At 39.2% G+C, this 18,553-nt stretch overlaps 1 protein-coding gene across 9 annotated transcripts in view; it reads right to left on the bottom strand.

The window, feature by feature from the left end:
- adgrb1a (adhesion G protein-coupled receptor B1a) overlaps nt 1–18,553 on the bottom strand; it is a 585,075-nt gene that overhangs the window by 70,689 nt on the left and 495,833 nt on the right. For 7 of the 9 annotated variants that reach the window (XM_043687845.1, XM_043687847.1, XM_043687842.1 and 4 more), the window contains 3 exons: nt 17,899–17,965; nt 17,674–17,759; nt 11,678–11,776 (listed from right to left, as the gene is read on the bottom strand). In XM_043687845.1, coding sequence (XP_043543780.1) covers nt 11,678–11,776; nt 17,674–17,759; nt 17,899–17,965 — 252 coding nt within the window. The remainder of the gene's footprint in view (nt 1–11,677; nt 11,777–17,673; nt 17,760–17,898; nt 17,966–18,553) is intronic. The other 2 variants (XM_043687850.1, XM_043687846.1) reach the window with 1 other exon arrangement.

Here is an 18,553-nt window from a genome sequence, read left to right as displayed (position 1 = left end):
ATTTGCCAGCATTTGGCCCATTTCGCTCGAAACCCTTCCTATTCATATGCCCATTTGGATGCCTTTTAAATGCTGTAATTGTATCAGCCTCCATCACCTCCGCTGGCAGCTCATTCCATACGCAACTACCCTCTGCACGAAAATATTACCCCTCAGATCCCTTTCAAATCTTTCCTCTCTCACTTTAAACCTATGCCCTCAAGTTTTGGACTCCCCTATCCTGGGAAAAAGACCTTTTTTTTTACCTTACCCATGGCCCTCATGATTTTATAAACTTCTGTAAGGTCATCCCTCAGCCTCCGACGCTCCACATAAAATAGCCTCAGTCTATTCAGCCTCTCCCTAGAGCTCAAACCCTTCAGTCCGGACGACATCCTTGAAATTATTCAAAGTTTTTTTTTATTGCATGTGAGTCGTTTAAAACAAAATCAGAAGAGATTTGAAATGGTTCACAATCATTCATTCTACACTATTGCAAAGAGTCAAAATCTACACCATCAAGTATAGCACTTATTTAGGAAATATACTGCCTTCAAAATCTTTCCTTCATGTTTTTTGCCCAATGCCAACTTCACACTTCTCTGATTTTTGGTGCTGGTCAAATTGACAGAAATCGACACAACTGAGTTTGTGACCATTGTGAGCAACAAGACAATACCAGATGATATCCCTCTACCTCAACAGCACCTGTTAGGCTTCAGCCAGTGTGCTGTGTCAAAACTGGGACGTTAGGAAGAACGTCAATGATCTGTAGGGATTGTGGAGAAGCTTTCCAAGAATGAAGCCATTGGTGAGGGATTTCAGATTTCAAACACTGTGATTATTCTCTAAACAAAATAAAAACTGCAAATGCTGGAAATCAGAACCAAAAACAGAAATTTCTAGAAAAACACAGCAGGTCAGGCAGCATATGTGGAAATACATAATTTCTCAAACATGAAATTGATTGAGAATTTCATCAGTCAGATGAAAATGATTGAGCTGTTGGGTTTTTATTTCCAGCAATTTCTGTTTTTGTGTCTGGGATTATTCTCCTTTGGTCAGAGAAAATGACACAGAGATTTAACTGAAACATTCAAAGTAGTCAGTGATTTTGCCAGTGCAATAAAGGAGAAACTAGTCCCATTGGCAGATGGGTTGGTAATAAACTTGGAAAAAGAACTAGATGCAAGATGATAAGAAATGTCCTTCGGGGAAGGAAACCGCCATCCTTACCTTGCCTGGCCTATATGTGACTCCAGACCCACAGCAATGTGACTGCTTATTAACTACTCTCCAGGATGGACAATAAATGCTGGCCTAGCCAGTGATGCCCTCATTGTATAAACAAATAAATAGTAGACCATGTATATTATGATCTAGCATCCATCGCTGGGAATGTTTAAGGATGTAGATGTGATCATAATTTTAAAAAGGGGAATGAATATATATTTGAAAAATTTGCAGGCTATTGGAAAAGCAAATATCTGAATTGGATATGTCTTTCAAAGAGCCATTGCAAGTATTATGATTTCAATTTGTGCTGTAAGGTTCTATAATTCTACAACAACACAAAGCTATGATTTGACATTGTGAGCTCTCCCACATTAGGACTCCAACAATGAAAATTATCATCTTGTTGTGGAATTGAGGTAACAACCTGAATCCTTTTTACATCAAGCTGTTTACAGAGATGGATGTTTACATGCCATCAATCTTAGATATAGCATAACCTTGTTCCTTAAGATTAATGCACATCATTGTATCGTCAGATACCTTGCAGTTTTATCAAAGGTGGGAAAAGCAGGACCATAAGAGTAGAATTAGGCCATTCGGCACATTCAGTCTACATTCAATCATGGCTGATATGTTTCTCAACCACATTCTCCTGCCTTCTTGCCATAACCCTTGTCCCTCTTACCAGTCAAGAACCTATCTACCTCCACTCAATGACTTGGGCTCTACAGCCTTCTGTGGCAATGTGTTCCACAGATTTTCCACCCTCTGCTGAAGAAATTCCACCTCATCCCAGTTCTGAAGGGTTATCCTTTCATCTTGAGGCTGTGCTCGCAAGTCCTAGTCTCTCCTATGAACAGAAACATCTTTGTGTCCAGCCCTCTCAGTATTCTCTAAGTTTTAATTAGATTCTCCATCTAAATTCCATTCAGTACAGACCCAGAGTCCTGAATTGCTCCTGTACGACAAGCCCTTCAACCCTGGGATGATTCTTGTAAATCTCCTCTGGACCTCCTCCAAAGCCAGCACATCCTTGTCCAGCTAGGGGCCCAAAACTTCTTGCAATATTCAAACTGAGATCTGACCAGAGCCTTATACAGCCTCTGCAGTACATTTCTGCTCTTCTATTCTATCCCTCTCAAATGAATGCTCAACATTGCATTTGCTTTCCTAACTGCAAACTGAACATGCATGTTAACCTTAAAATAATTCTGAACTAGGCAAGCAAATCCATTTCAGTTTCACATTTCCAAAGCCTTTCTCCATTTAGGAAATAATCTAAGCCCGTATTCTTTCCAGCAAAGTGCATAACCTCACATTTTCCCACATTGTATTCCATCTGCCACTTTTTTGACCACTCTCCCAGCCTATCCCAATCCTTCTGCAGCCTCCCCACTTCCTCATCACTTTCTTCCCCTCCAACCATCTGTCATCTGCAAACTTAGCAACAATGCTCTCAGTTCCTTCATCCAGATCGTTAATGTATAGCATGAATAATTGTGGTCCAAATACAGACCCCTGAGGAGCTCCACTAATCAGTGACTGCCATCCTGAAAAGGACCCTTTCATCTCTATTTCTGCCAGTCAGCCAGTTCTCTATCCTTACTCCCAACACCATTTGCTGTTACCTTGATTAGCAGTCTCCTGTGTGGTCCCTTGTTAAAGACTTTCTGGAAATCTGAATAAATCGTGTCCAATGGCTTTCCTTTGTCTCACTTGTTACCTCCTCAAAGAATTCAGACAAATTAGTCAGGCATGACCTCTCCTTGATAAAGGAGTGAGCAGGCTGCACATAATTGAAGGTTAGTGAAGGCTGGATGCTTCCACCATTCTGTGCATTAGCTTTCTCTGCTATGACTGTCCATTGACCAACACTGTAAGCAGATTTAAGTTACAGTGAAATAATGATCAACTAACATGAATTGACTGACTGAAAATAACCAGGTCGCATCAAGCATGTTCTGTTCAAGACATGACACGTGATATACTTCCAGGTGGAAGCAAAACAAAAGAATAAAAATAGATGGAAGGAACTCTGGAAAATTTGCATCCAACCCTGAAAGTCAGTCGAGAACAACGTCCAGAATGCAAGAATGTGTCTCATTAGGCTAATATTTTAAAGTAATACTACCAGCTTGCTCCATGTGCTTGTCCTCCTTTCAATATTTCTGGATTTCATAAATCAAAACACAATCCTCTTCCCAAGATGACAACAGATGTTGGAACTCTTAACACGAGGTCTACTTAACAATGAAGCGACTCAGCTCCCTTGTTTAAGCACCTATTTTCAACTTTTCTTATTAATCTATATGTCCTATTCTGAACCATTCTGAAATCTTCAACATGGATGAATCTGGAAAATACACATTATTCTCGTCAGTCCCTGCAACAAACATTTAGGCCTGAAGGTTTTTTTTCCCCTCAAAATGTATCATCTCAGCTATATATTCCAATATATCTCAGCTATATATTCACTTTCTCCATAGCTACTGGCTCAGATTTTGGAACTTTATAGAATCCTTCAGTCTCCCTCTCTTTCAAAAGCTTGCGTTCAGAGCCCAGCAGATTTGACATTACCCCTCACAACATTCATCACACTATATTTATTAACATTTAATGTAATCAGCAGTTACAGGCCCATTAATCATGGAAGGCAAGCCCACAATAGTCTACAGAATTAAATTTAACTGTTGTCACATGTCTTATATTTGGAGAGACCCAATGCGTTTTGTACATCATTTAACAATACGTGTACAAATCCCACATGAAGGAGGCCTGCAACCCCTTGGGGGCCCTGCTCCTGAAGTCTTTGTTGAACATCTTCTTCATTCACAGAGCACAAAACTGCTGCAAAGCCTTTTTAGTTGCTCTTTAAAAGGAAAATGGCAGAGGCATAAATATAGGTTAATGCTCCAGGCCCTTTTGTTCGGAGTCTATATTTAGATTTTCTGTGCATACTAAGGTAAAGCCCTATGGAGATGATAAATAGTGAAATGTTACAGTCTTTCTTAATCAACACCAAAAACACTGCATCGGCAAGTGGAAATGACAGAACTCCAGAGGCTATGAGTGCATACAGAGGATCATCCCACACTAATGGTTTTCTGAAGCATTTTTACATATGCATGATTAAACTGGAAATAAAAGTTATTTTAATTATACATTAAAAATGTGCATACAAAAGTTTTCTTTATAGCCTGCATCAACACTCCTTAAGTTTGGAAATATGCAAATCAGTGCTCATATATCAAAAACTTGCTACTGAATGCTTTTTATAAATGGGTGACACGAGGGCTGAGAATAATTTCCTTGTGTGCTGTCAAAAACAACCAGTTACCGTGAAACTTTAAGGCCTTTAAAATTGCAAATAAATAGCTTTCTCATTGATATTCAGGGGAAGAATATGTACCATATCGATTTTAACACTTAGCATGAAACCCTCACTCAGCAGCGAGACTTTTCTATTTCCTTCATTAAAAAATAGTTTTAAATCAACTGTTCAGATATGTTGTGACATATCTCATGATGAATCCAGACCTCCTGGTTTAAAGGCAGGGACACTACTACTGTCACAAGCAGGTCCCGTTGCCTTTTTAAAAAAATATCAATCTACTTTTCTAATCAACCTTTTCACAGATGTTATTTCACACTTGGAGCAGGTGGGACCTGAACTCAAGCCTCCCGGTTCAGCGATCAGGCCTCTAACCACTGTGCTACAACAGAGTTCTGTTACCTTCCTTTTATTTAACTTATTTTTCTAATCAACCTGTTCAGAAATGTTATTACATGACCTGTAACAGGTGAGACTTGAACTCAGGCCTCACAGTCCTGGGATAGGGATACTACCACCATAGCACTAGAGTGCCCTGTTCTCCTTTTACACATATATCTTGATGACCAACAGGTGACTCTGAAAAAGAATGTGATATCATCAGGAGTATGATATGAGTCGCAGTTTGGCTAAATCCTAGATTAGATTGCTGAGTTCCAGTTATAATTCATCCTAAGTCTCCACTCATCAATGAAAACTGGAATCAACAGTGACTACATGGTTGACATCAGTCATGTGAATAACTTGTTGGATGAAGAGTGCTAAACAAGGGGAGAATAGCTGATCCTAGTTATGCGTGTCTAAAATCTGTTCCTTTGCATTGTTTTGCTCCCTCACATGGCTCATCCTTCAAACTAGAGTTACAGTCTTTTCTCAATTGACAATGTTGATTAAACCTCACAGTCTGGCTGTTTTTCACAACTTAACGGGAGGTGATGGTGTAGTGATAATGCCACTAGACTAGTGATTCAGAGATCCAGGCCAATGTTCTGGGTATTTTTTGTTTTCTTTTATTTGTAATATGCTCAAGATATAGATGTGATCTCACCATGGCAGATGATGAAATTTGAATTAAATTGATAAATCTGGAATTTACAGCTCATCTAATGGTGAGCATAAAGCCATTGTTAGCTGTCGTAAAAATGTATCTGGTTCATGAATGCCCTTTACAGGTGAAAAAAACTGCCATCCTTACCAGGTCTGGCCTGGATGTTACTCCTGACCCATTGTATTGCAATTGACTCTCAACCTTTCTTCCCTGGAGCATCAGAGGTTGAGGGGTGATCTTACAGAGGTTCATAAAATCAATAGGGACATAGACAAGGTCAATAGCCAAGGTCTTTTTCCCAAGGTTAGGAAGAACTAGATGGCATAATTTTAAGGTGAGAGGACAGAGTCAGGTGTGTGCATAGAATGAGTTGCCAGAGTAAGTGGTAGAAGCAGGTACAATTTCAATAATTAAAATACATCTGGGCTGGTACAGGAATAGGGAAGGTTTAGAGGGATATAGACCAATTGCAGGCAAACGGGACTAGTTCAGTATTAAGTTAGCTTGCAGAGCTGGAAGGTTTGTTTTCAGACTTTCTGTCACCATGACCACGTAACATCATCAGTGAGAGCCTCCGGTGAAGCACTGGTGGTTTGTCCTGCCTCTCTATTTATAGGTCTTGGTTTCTTAAAGGGGCTGATGTCATTTCCAGTTCTTTTTTTCAAGGCAAGGTAGATGGGATCTAAGTCAATGTGTTTATTCATGGAAGTCATGATTAGGAGATGCTGGTGTTGGACTGGGGTGTACAAAGTTAAAAATCACACAACTTTATTGATGGAATTCTGGTTAGAACACCATGCCTCGAAGAATTCTCGTGCGTGTCTTTGATTCACCTGTCCTAGGATGTGTGTTGTCCCAGTCAAAATGGTGTCCTTCTTTCCCTGTATGTATGGAAACTAGTGATAGTGGGTCGTGTCTTTTGGTGACTAGTTGGTGTTCATGTATCCTGGTGGCAAGTTTCTTGTTTGTTTGTCTGATTTTTTTTTTTTACAGTTCATGCATGGTATCTTGAAAATGATGTTAGTTTTGCTAGTAGTATCTAATGGATCCTTTATGTTCATTAGTTGCTGTTTAAGTGTGTAGGTAGGTTTGTGGGCTAACATGATGCCAAGGGGTCTCAGTAGTCTGGAAGTCATTTCTAATGTGCTCTTGATATCGGGTAATGTGGCTATAGTTTTTGGTTGTGTGGTATCTGCTTGTTTGGGTTTGTTTCTGAGGAATCGGTGGATTGTGTTTATTGGGTACCCGTTTTTCTTGAAAACGTTATATAGATATTTTTCTTCTGCTGTTTGTAGTTCTTGCTGCAGTGTGATATAGCTTGTTGAAATAATGTCTTGATGCAGCTCCATTTGTGGGTGTTGGTTCTAGTTCAGTTTAGGATACATGGTTAGCATGGACTGAAGGATCTGTTTCTGTGCTGTATTACTCTATGATCTCTGAAATGGCCTACACAGCTAATTGGTTCAAGGGCAATTAAGAATTGGAAACAAATGCCAACCTTAAAAATGTCATCACCGCATGCAAGAAAAGTCTTATCCTCATACTCCCACCCAAAAATAGCTCATTGATGCCAAAACTGTTAATGGCACACTTCTGTTGGCTTCCTCTTGCCAACTGCCTTCTCAAATCCCTGTTATATGATAAAACTAGATACTGTATTTTGAAGGAAGCTGTTTAACAGTTCAATGCATTTAGATATATTTTTTAAAGAAGTGTGAAGTGGTCCAGTTTGGTAGGAAGAATGCAGTGAGCCAAATTAAATGTTCAATTCTAAAGGGGTTACAGGAGCAGAGGATCATGGGGATATGAGCACATTAATCATTGAAATTGGCTGGTCAGATTGAGAGATCATTACATAAAGCAACCTGGCATCATCAGGGGCATTGAGTACAAAAGCAAGGAAGTTATGGTTAACTTGTTTAAAACTCTGGTGCAACTTTACTAAAATACTGCACCCAGTTCTGAGCAACATATTTTGGGAAGGACACAAAAAAGTAGACCCAAAAAAAACATAAGAATTGTTCCAGGGATGAGGAACTTCAGTCATGTTGAAAAATTGAAGAGGTTTGGACTATTTGCCTTGGGAAATGAAACAAAGAGATTCAGCACCGGCGTTCAAATTCCTGAGGTATCTAGATAAGTTAGATATGGAGAAACTGTACTCAATGATAGAAGGATTGAAACCAAGAAGGTATAGAGTAATGATGTTTGGCAAGTAAACAATGGTGACATAAGTGAATTCTTTTTTCACACAAGTGGGTACGAGCTGGAATGCAAGGTCTGAAAGAGTCTCGGAGGTGGGGCTAGCAGAGGCTTTCAAAGTGAGTTGCATTATTATCTGAAAAAGCAACTTTTGAAAAGGTGGCACTAAATGAATTATCTTCTCAGAGGGTCAGCACAGACAAATCAAGACGAATAGCCTCCTTTTAATTTGCAACCATTCTATGATACTTTTCAATAAATCGATGGAAATAGATAATAGACAATAGGTGCAGGAGTAGGCCATTCTGCCCTTTGAGCCAGCACCACCATTCATTATGATCATGGCTGATCATCCTCAATCAGTATCCTGTACCTGCCTTATCCCCATAATCCTTGATTCCATTATCCTTAAGAGCTCTATCCAACTCTTTCTTGAAAGTATCCAGAGACTTGGCCTCCACAGCCTTCTGGGGCAGAGCATTCCATGCACCCACCACTCTCTGGGTGAAGAAGTTTCTCCTCAACTTTATTCTAAGTGGCCTACCCCTTATTTTTAAACTGTGTCCTCTGGTTTGGGACTCACCCATCAGCGGAAACACTCGTTCTGCCTCCAGAGTGTCCAATCCTTTAATAATCTTATACGTCTCAATCAGATCCCTTCTCAGCCTTCTAAACTCAAGCGTATACAAACCCAGTCTCTCCAATCTTTCAGTGTAAGACAGTCCCGCCATTCCGGGAATTGATCTCGTGAACCTAGGCTGCACTCTCTCAATAGCCAGAATGTCGTTTCTCAAATTTGGAGACCAAAACTGCACACAATATTCCAGGTGCGGTCTCACCAGGGCCCTGTACAGCTGCAGAAGAACCTCTTTGCTTCTATACTCAATTCTTCTTGTTATGAAGGCCAGCATGCTATTAGCTTTCTTCACTGCCTGCTGTACCTGCATGCTTGCTTTCATTGACTGATGTACAAGAACACCTAGATCTCATTGTACTGCCCCTTTACCTAACTTGACTCCATTAAGGTAGTAATTTGTCTTCCTGTTCTTGCCACCAAAGTGGATAACCACACATTTATCCACATTAAACAGCATCTGCCATGCATCTGTCCACTCACCTAGCCTGTCCAGGTCACCCTGTAATCTCCTAACATCCTCCTCATAAAAAGCTGTGGTCCCAGCACTGATCCCTACGGTACCCCACTGGTCATCGCCTGCCATTCCGAAAGGGAGCCTTTTATCACTGCTCTTTGTTTCCTGTCAGCCAACCAATTTTCAATCCATGTCAGTATTTTGCCCCTAATACCATGTGCCCCAATTTTGCTCACTAACCTCCTATGTGGGGTTTTATCAAAGGCTTTCTGAAAGTCCAGGTATACTACATCCACTGGATTTCCCTTGTCCATCTTCAGAGTTAAATCCTCAAAAAATTCCAGAAGATTAGTCAAGCATGATTTCCCCTTCATAAATCCATGTTGACTCTGACCTATCCTGTTACTGCTATCCAGATGTGTCGTAATTTCATCCTTTATAATTGACTCCAGCATCTTTCCCACCACTGAGGTCAGACTAACTGGTCTATAATTCTGTGTTTTCTCTCTCCCTCCTTTCTTAAAAAGTGGGACAACATTAGCCACCCACCAATCCGCAGGAACTGATCCTGAATCTATAGAACATTGGAAAATGATCACCAATGCATCCACGATTTCTAGAGCCACCTCTTTCAGTACCCTGGGATGTAGACCATCAGGTCCCGGGGACTATCAGCCTTCAGACCTAACAGTCTCTCCAACACCATATCCCGCCTAATATAAATTCCCTTCAGTTCAGGTCCTTCAGCCACTATTACATTCGGGAGATTGCTCGTGTCTTCCCCAGTGAACACAGATCTAAAGTACCAATTCAACTCTTCTGCCATTTCTTTGTTCCCCATAATAAATTCACCCATTTCTGTCTTCAAGGGCCCAATTTTAGTCTTAACCATTTTTTTTCTTTTCACATACCTAAAAAAGCCTTTACTATCCTCTTTTATATTTTTGGCCAGTTTACCTTTGTACCTTATTTTTTCTTTGCGTATTTCCTTTTTAGTTATCCTCTGTTGTTCTTTAAAAGCTCCCCAGTCCACTGATTTCTCACTCATCTTTGCTATGTTATACTTTTTCCCTTTTGTCTTTATATGGCCCTTAACTTCCCTCGTCAGACACGGCCACCCCTGCCTCCCCTTAGGATCTTTCTTCCTTTCTGGAATGAACTGATCCTGAGAGAACTGATGGAGAGGATGTTAAGTTTGATTAGGGAGCATGCATTGCCAGAAATGTTAGCATAATTAAAGTATGGGTGACATTTGGCATCAGTAACATTGAATCATAAACATTGTCACATCACAAGTGAACACAGCTCAAACACAAATTCAGTGAGATGATTGATTGAGCGTTATGTTATCGCCATTGTAAATATTGCCAATTCCCCATTTAAGAACAGCAAATGATTGAGAATTACAACATTCATGCACTTAGGTTTTCCAAGATTTTGCAGCAATTGATTGTATTCACAGTATTAATGGCTAATTGGAAGCTCTGATAAGAGAATGTCCAAGGTAAACGTATACTGGTTCTGGGCAACATTACCTAAGGAAGCAACTGGAGTTCCAAATTTTCAATGAAACCTAGCTTTCCCTCAACTGCACTTCTTCCCATGACCCCAATTCCTCCAGGGAATGTCTGGGCGACAGGTTGGCTCATTGGTTAGCACTGCTACCTCATTGTGCCAGGGACCCAGGTTTGATTCTAATCTCAGGTGACCAGAGTTTGCACATTCTCCCCGTAGCTGTGTGGGTTTCCCCTGGGAGATCCCGTTCCCTCCTACAGTCCAAAGATGTGCAGGTTAAGCAGATTGGCCATTCTGAAATTGCTCAGGAATGTTTAGACTGGGTGGACTAGCTACGAGAAATGTGGGATTAGGGGAAGGCTGGGTTTGAATGGCACACTCTTCAGAGGGTCAGTGTGGACTCAATGAGCTGAATGGCCTCCTTTTACATTTTAGGGGTTTATGATTCAAATGAAACATCATGGCAGCATTAATTTGCATCTTCCTACATTATAGGCACCATAAAAATACAAATTGCCATGTAATTTTGTAAGAACTACACCTTTCTGATCTAAATCTTCAGAATTCCTTTGTTTTCCCTGTGGAGCAGGATTAAAGAGCATTACACTCTTTAATCTGATAATCCAAATATAACGTCCTTGTCTCACAGAATGTCAAAAGCTGGGAGTGACTGTGGAAATTTAATGGCACAGTAATCCAATGGAGTTTAAAAGCATGTAATGTAATAATTCGGAAATATGCAATGCAATGATCCCATACGGACTGACAGAAATTGACAGCACAGCACTGCACCGTGTGGGTAGTAGATTGAAGAGCCTTCCTAAGCATTGTCCACTTCATCAAAATCACAATATCTGCATTGTATTCATACATTTGTATTTCTAAAAAGTACATTTCAAACCACTTCTACAACAGACATCACTGAAGTTTTGTTACTGGATGGGAGTTCGCCCACCTGATTCCATAATAATTAGGTGATTACTTTAAACAGAAATTTAAAGACTGCTTCCACAAATCAGTCAGGCAGATTGTTCTTTTTTTTTGGAGCTCAAGGATATTAGACTGTGGAAAGTTTAAACATGCTAAGTATAACAGCAGCAGAAGCAGAAGTTTTGCTGCTGCTAAAACATAGTCACAGTTTCATTCTCAGCACAAGATGATCTTTTAATCTTTACAACCCAAGCATGCAAACTGCCGAGTAAACCTACGGTCCACTGCTGACATGGGCTTCAGAAGACAAAAATAAAAACAAGTATTGAAATTACAAGAACTAACATGGCGTTACTGGTGACTGTAGCCGATACTTCAGCTGAAGATATAACTCCACACTTGGAACATTTGAGCGTCATACCGTAAATGGGAACTGTCATCTGACTGCAATTAAAATTAAAAGACTGAAACAAAAATTGAACTTTAACACAAAAATCAGAGACAAATAATATTCATCCAGAAAATAAAACTTTGCAAGTTTGTTCATTGTCAGTATTTAAAACATAAAACACAGAAGTAAAGAAATCCACTTAAACTGACAAACAACATCCCATATTTCCTTGAAAAGAAGCAAGGTTTCACAAGCACAGTCATTACGTTTTGGTGTAAAATCAATCCCACATTAAATGTTACATATTTCCATTATGTGGGTTGAGATCTTTTTCTTCCAGTTTGTAAAATATTATGTATTAAGTAAATACATTATGAGTAAATAACCACTCAATTGTGTTAACTTTATTTTTAAATTTGTCAATTAAAAATCAAAGAAATGTGAGACAGCATCCTTTTTATTTGCCTTGGCATAAATTACTTATCATTAATAATGATTGGATTCCTTTATCGATGCCTTCAAACTTATGTGGCCTCAGAGATGTGGTTTGGTCACCAAACTGCTACAAATTTCACTTTCAAATCTTTTTTAATACTTACACTCTTCATGTTGCCTCAAGGAATAAAACATCTAGAATACTGTGTCCAATTCTGGTCGCCCAGTTATAGAAAAGATATTACTAAGCTGGAGAGGGTTCAGAAGAGATTTACCAGGATGTTGCCGGGTATGGAAGGTTTGAGTTATGAAGAAAGGCTGGGATCTTTTTCACTGGGGTGTAGGAGGTTGACAGATGATCTTATTGAGGTTTATAAAATTATGAGAGGTATAAATAGGATTAATTATAGTTGACTTTTCCCTGGGATGGGGGAATTTCAAGACTCGGGGTCACATTTTTAAGGTGAGAGGAGAGAGATTTAAAAAAGACATAAGGAGCAAATTTTTTACAGAGGGTCATTCGCGTGTGGAATAAACTTCCTGAAGTGGTGGTGGATGTGGGCACAGTTACAACCTTTTAGCTAAGTACATAAAAAGGAAGGATTTGAAAGAATATGGGCCAGGAGCAGACACATGGGACTAGTCTAGTTTGGGATTATGTTTGACATGGACACTGTTTGGACCGAAAAATCACAAGGTATCCATTACGTGATGTAAAACGTCTGCAGAAGAAATGTTCATTATGCTTTCATTAGATATTCACAAGTTAGTAAATCAGTGGGATAATCAGTTTAAGTTTGAGTCTTTAATGATATGTAAGAAATAGTTGGACAAACATTGACTAACATAGGACAGCTTGCATGGTTTTGCTGAGGGCAAATCCTGTTCCACTAACTGAGTTTTATGAAGAGCAGACCTTCAAAAGCTGTTTGATGAATTAGGTAGGTTTATGAACAGAGTTGAAGCCCAGAGGATAAAAAAGGGCAGCAACAGTATTGTGGGTCTACCTACAGCTGCAGCTTAAGAAAGCAGCTCCTCACCATTTTGTCCAGGACAAAAGGGATCGGCAATAAATGCTGCCCCAGGTCATAGGAATTAATTTTTGAAATATACAAAATTAGCTAACACATAGAAAACAGAGAGTTGTGGTGAACTGATGTTTATCAGATTGTAAGAAGGTATACAGTGAATTTCCTTGGGGATCAGCGACAGGATACAAGTAGCTTTTGATGTACATTGGTGACTAAGGGCATGATTTTACTTCCTCCATCTATGGGTTTGAAGGCAGGAGGAGCATGTAAAATCCAAAGGGTAGTCTTCCTGACTCCCATCCACCCCGGTTTGAAATTTTACAGGGCTCTGGTAAGGAGTTGCATAGCTTGTCTGTTCTTTACCCTGTTGAGGACCTAAAGTGGTCAACTAATGATGTCTTAATAACCTTAACCAACCATTCCTCAGATTTGACCAAACAGTGTCAAACTGCTGAGGGTCAGCCATCAGGATTGTGTTGAGTAAAGTACCATCATGTTTTAAGAATACCAGCTGGAGATTAATGGGGTAGATGACTAAAGAAAACATTCCTTCATCGAGGGCCAAAGGGCCTGTACTGCGCTGTATTCTTCTATGTTCTATGTTCCATTTAAATGTTAAATGTCTGCGCTTAATCATTTGTTTAAACATTCAAACATTGAAAGAAAGCAAGGAGATGTAATAAAATGATACATAGAAACAAGACAGTCCAAAGATGTGCAGATTAGATAAATTGGCCATGCTAAATTGCCTGTAGTGTCAGGTGGATTAGTCAGGGGTAAATGGAGGGGAATGGGTCTGGGTGGGTTGCTCTTCGGAGGGCCGGTGTGGACTTGTTGGGCTGAAGGGCCTGTTTCTACACTGTAGGGAATCTAATCTAAAAAAATCTAAGACATTGTCAATCTCAGGTTTTAAAAGTCTGTAGATTATAGAAAAAGGGACAGACAGAATGTAGTTTAACTTGAAGAAATATTCTGAAATACTTGAAACCTTTGCAAGTAAAGCCTTAAATTTTCTTGGGAGGTGTTGAATAACATCACATTTTGGAGTCCTGCATTCAAATTCACTGCAGAGACAGTGCAGAGCTCTTTGACAGCTGCTGATGGTCTCCAATGACAATGCTGAACTGGTGCCAGGTTAATGACAGTTCCTGAGCCCTACAATGCTGCTCAAATGATTGGGCTTGATAGCACGGATACTTCCAATGCTTTCCTCTGGCATGTGGAGGAAAGCAGGTAGAATATCTGCTCGCACTCCCTTGTGCAGTCCTAACACAGCAAGCAGATGCTTCATAATTCAATTCTGCACAATCTACACTGATCCATGAATATGATCAATAATTTATTTCAATAATTTTCTTCAAATAAAATTATATCTAGATGTGCAAAACAGAGGGAATACTTATTTACTGAGTCAAATGTACTTAAAATCTATTTCAACGATCATTACAGGAACTATTTGCATGAGATAGGGTTTCTGAAGGGGATGACCATTCTGAACTTCAATCTTGAATTCAGTATGGGTTCTGATTACTCTGAATTAAGAAACGGCACTTGAAGATTTAAGGGCTCAGAAGGGTAAATAAGTTAATGCTACAACACTGAGATATCAGAGAACAAACAAGTCAATAAATAACCTGCAGATACAGATTTGAATGTCTGTCCCTCCTGAATGTTACAAGTGGTCATGGGTGAGGGACGGATATTTTCAAAGAGAGGGAACAAAAGACTGATAAACCTATGATACCCAACAAATAATCTGAATGAAACATCTACATTTATCACACAGACTCCCAGATAGGAAATTACAAATCCATATTAACCTTTCCCATCCAGCAGGATTGCCATGGTCAGGGGCACTGAATAGGGAGAAGATAACACATTGCCAAAATGTGTCTACCCCCTTTAACTGACCTTGGATTAATTAAAGGCCGCATGCACAATTTGAGTGGAATGGGGTCAAAGAGAAGTGTTGGGCAAGAAGTTGGGGGTCAGGGAATGGATGTGGGTTCTGCAGGACCTTTGCTTTCTGATACACAGTCTCTTGATGTGTTGATCTAATGGCCTTGAATACTCTCCAGACGCAAAGACTTCCCTCTGGATTTAAATCAGAGCAAGGCTCGGGACGGCAGGATTCTGCCCCCACTTCAGCCTCCTGCTAGATAGGCCTGGAATTCCTCTCTATCCCCAAACCTCCCATCCCTACCCCTCAGCAGTGATGGAATAAACTTGAGACAAAGTGTCCTTCACTTTGAGTTTAAAGGCCCTTAGCGGGTCTGAACCTGCACGCTCCACCAATATTTTCAATCCTTTTTTCCATACCGCTCAAAGCTGGGAAATCCTGTCCATAAATTTCAAATTAACAGACAAAGTTAAGAATTAAGTTACAAGATTTTATTGTGAACTAGCACAATGGAGGAACAACAGTTGGGACTGAGAATGATATCTGCGATCTCGCCCCATATATTCTGGCTTAATTTTCCAAACACTTCCCTGAGAACACCCATGTTTTCAGGTTCACAGGTCAAAAGCAGTGGATCCCATGTTGTACCTCATTTCTTTGTTCTGAGATATATGGGCATTCCCTGCTCCAATCCCTAGCACAAACATCCCCAATCTTAAAAAGAGCACATTTTGCTCATACTGCTGAATGCAAAAACATATACATTTTCAGGGTAAACAGGCTGTTCAGCCAAAAGGCTTAAGAAAATCCTTTTGTGCAGTCTTCTCTTAATTGCATTCACAAAGCCATTATACTACTTCCTGGCACTGATCGCATTACTGCAGAGTTAAGGGTCCCTCTAAATATCAGACTGCAAGGAGTCACAGAAGGCATTGAAGACAACAGCCAAGAAATGTGATGGACTCAACTTGGCAGAGGTCCAGCTAGCTTGTGCAATAGATTTTGCAGCTCATTTCCTGCCCCTGCTTCAGAGCCGCCTATCACCAATCTCTTCACTAAACCATATAAATCTTTATTTGCATTTTCATTTCACTCTTTCCAGGAGAAAACAATATTTTACTGATAAATCTTTTCGCAGCTGGTCTCCATTTTGTTTCCGTCGACTGTGAGAAAGTAAGTCGCTAAGCAACAGAGCATGTCGACTGTTGCCATGGAGTAAGTCAGCCCTTTCACCGTAAAGGGCCCTGCATTCAAATGCAAGGCCTGGGTATTTGAAGTCCACAACTCTCAGCACAAATAGCATTCAGATTTTTGAAAGAACTAATTTTGTTTTCAACAGCCTGAATGAATGAACATTAACAGTTTATGCTTACTTGATATCATTCTTCTATCACCATGGAGATCATGTGAAGAGATTAGGAGGCAATGCACAAGTTGCATTGTCTGATCAGTGATTAAGTCAGTATGCAGACATCTCACTACTGTGAAGCAAACTCACTCCTAAAGAAAAATGTCTTTGAAATTAAAGAAAATTATGTGTTTTGTAAATTTGCTAATATTAATTTGATGTAAAATTCTACTTTCCAGTTGCACAAAAATACCAATACAGTTGTTAAAAGATGAATATTTAGATATGCTAATTAATCAGTTAGAATACATACAAATTAGCCTGGAATTGAGTCAGAAAAATGAGGTATGGTTGTGTTGAATTCGCTAATCTTCACAATTGGCATTGGTGACTGACAATAGTATAGCAGTCTCCATAATCTAAAGAGCAGCCATGAATATTATGTTGATTGCTATCCAGCTCCCTGTCGGACTCTGCCTAACTAATTTGTCAGGAAAGTTCAGAATTAGACTTGCCTATAATGCTTCACATGATTGAACATTTTGGCAATACATTTTGGAAAGATTAAAGCATGAGGTGAGGCATTGAAAGCTAATGTTTATGGAAAAGTACATCAGCATAGATCACAGCATCAGGGAAGGAAGTAAAGGAGATTTTAAAAAACATTGAGCAACGTTTTATTAACATGCTCCGAAGCATCAATATTTAAGTATGTATAACAGAACAGTCCAACTGTACACTGGGCTTTAAAATCCACTAAATTATGAGATAGTCTCAATTTTGATTTTTAAACGGAAGGATCTTTAGAGCTTAATTTAATTTCTGTCCAGCAACTTTACCATTCTACAGAATGCAGGCAATAGGAATTTATGCCGCAGAGCAAAACATTGCCGGTGAACAAAAAAAAGGATGCTTTTGCTTTTAAATTCAAATATCCTTCTCAAACATGCCAGAGAACAGTTACTCAGTTATGAAGAAAATTACACTGTGGCAAACGTAGAGTGACTAAGCATGACATCAGTGTGAACATTATAATACGTCAATGGATTGTTGAAGATTAAATATGATAATCATTAATATTTTAACACTTCAAGGCTACTATTAGCAGGCTTATTTAAGGTTAATTAATATTGTATTCCAGGAATAAATGACAATATTGCTTGTTTCTAATCAAGGAAATATGGTGAGTATCTTTTAAAGATAATAAAATGCTAGATGATGTATTTATAATCATACCCTGCCCGTTCCTTCAGTTTCTTATCTGTTATTCCATCTTTGGATACAAGTTTGTTAAATACCAGAATGCCAATAACCATGTTCACCTGTTGAAATAAAAATGTATAAACATAAAATATAGTTTTACGGTCAACAATTGGAGCTCCAAAATGCAACTTTTTTTTTCATTACTGTACTACTGAGACTGCAATAAATGGTAATGAAATGAGATTGGAAACTTGATACCAAAACAACAACGGCCGCAGGTCCCACAAAAGCGTAGAGAAGACCACCTTCCAAGCTGAGCCAGCAACTGCAAGGAAACAATACAAATGCACAAGGTTAGATAAAGGTTCTAAAGAATGCAAATTGTCATGCATCTGCTTTTATGGCTGGACAGTCTAGTCTTTGATTAGAATGCCCACAAATGTTAAACTGTAAAGCAGACATCTGTATCTTTAGACCGAATTACAATTTGAAATCACATTTATCCAAGTGTCACATGCAGTTCATTCACTAATGAGTTTTCCAATCAACTTACATCAACAGCAAAGTAAACCACATTTTGAGCCCAAATTTCCATGTCCTGGTTATCATCCCATATCCAATTTTGACCTCAGCAAATTATGACCACAGATGGTGTTAAAAGACGGACACATTTTGCAGGTATTATTCAAAATTAGTCAAAGCTAATGTGACACAAAATGAATATAAATGTCAACTTAAACAATTAGCAAAAGCAAAGCAACAGATTGATGTAAGTGTAGCACAACTTCCAACGCTTACAAGACAAGAATTAACCCCAACAGAAATCTCTGACATCTGAGAAATAGATCACTGAAACAAAAACAGCTTTTGTACAACCTTTTCTACTCATACTAAATAGATGAATTCACAATAA

The sequence above is a fragment of the Chiloscyllium plagiosum genome, chromosome 4 (genome assembly GCF_004010195.1).
Source record: "Chiloscyllium plagiosum isolate BGI_BamShark_2017 chromosome 4, ASM401019v2, whole genome shotgun sequence".
NCBI classification, from domain to species: Eukaryota; Metazoa; Chordata; class Chondrichthyes; order Orectolobiformes; family Hemiscylliidae; genus Chiloscyllium; species Chiloscyllium plagiosum.
Note: the sequence above shows the minus strand (reverse complement) of the source record. Positions and strands in the feature narration are given on the sequence as shown.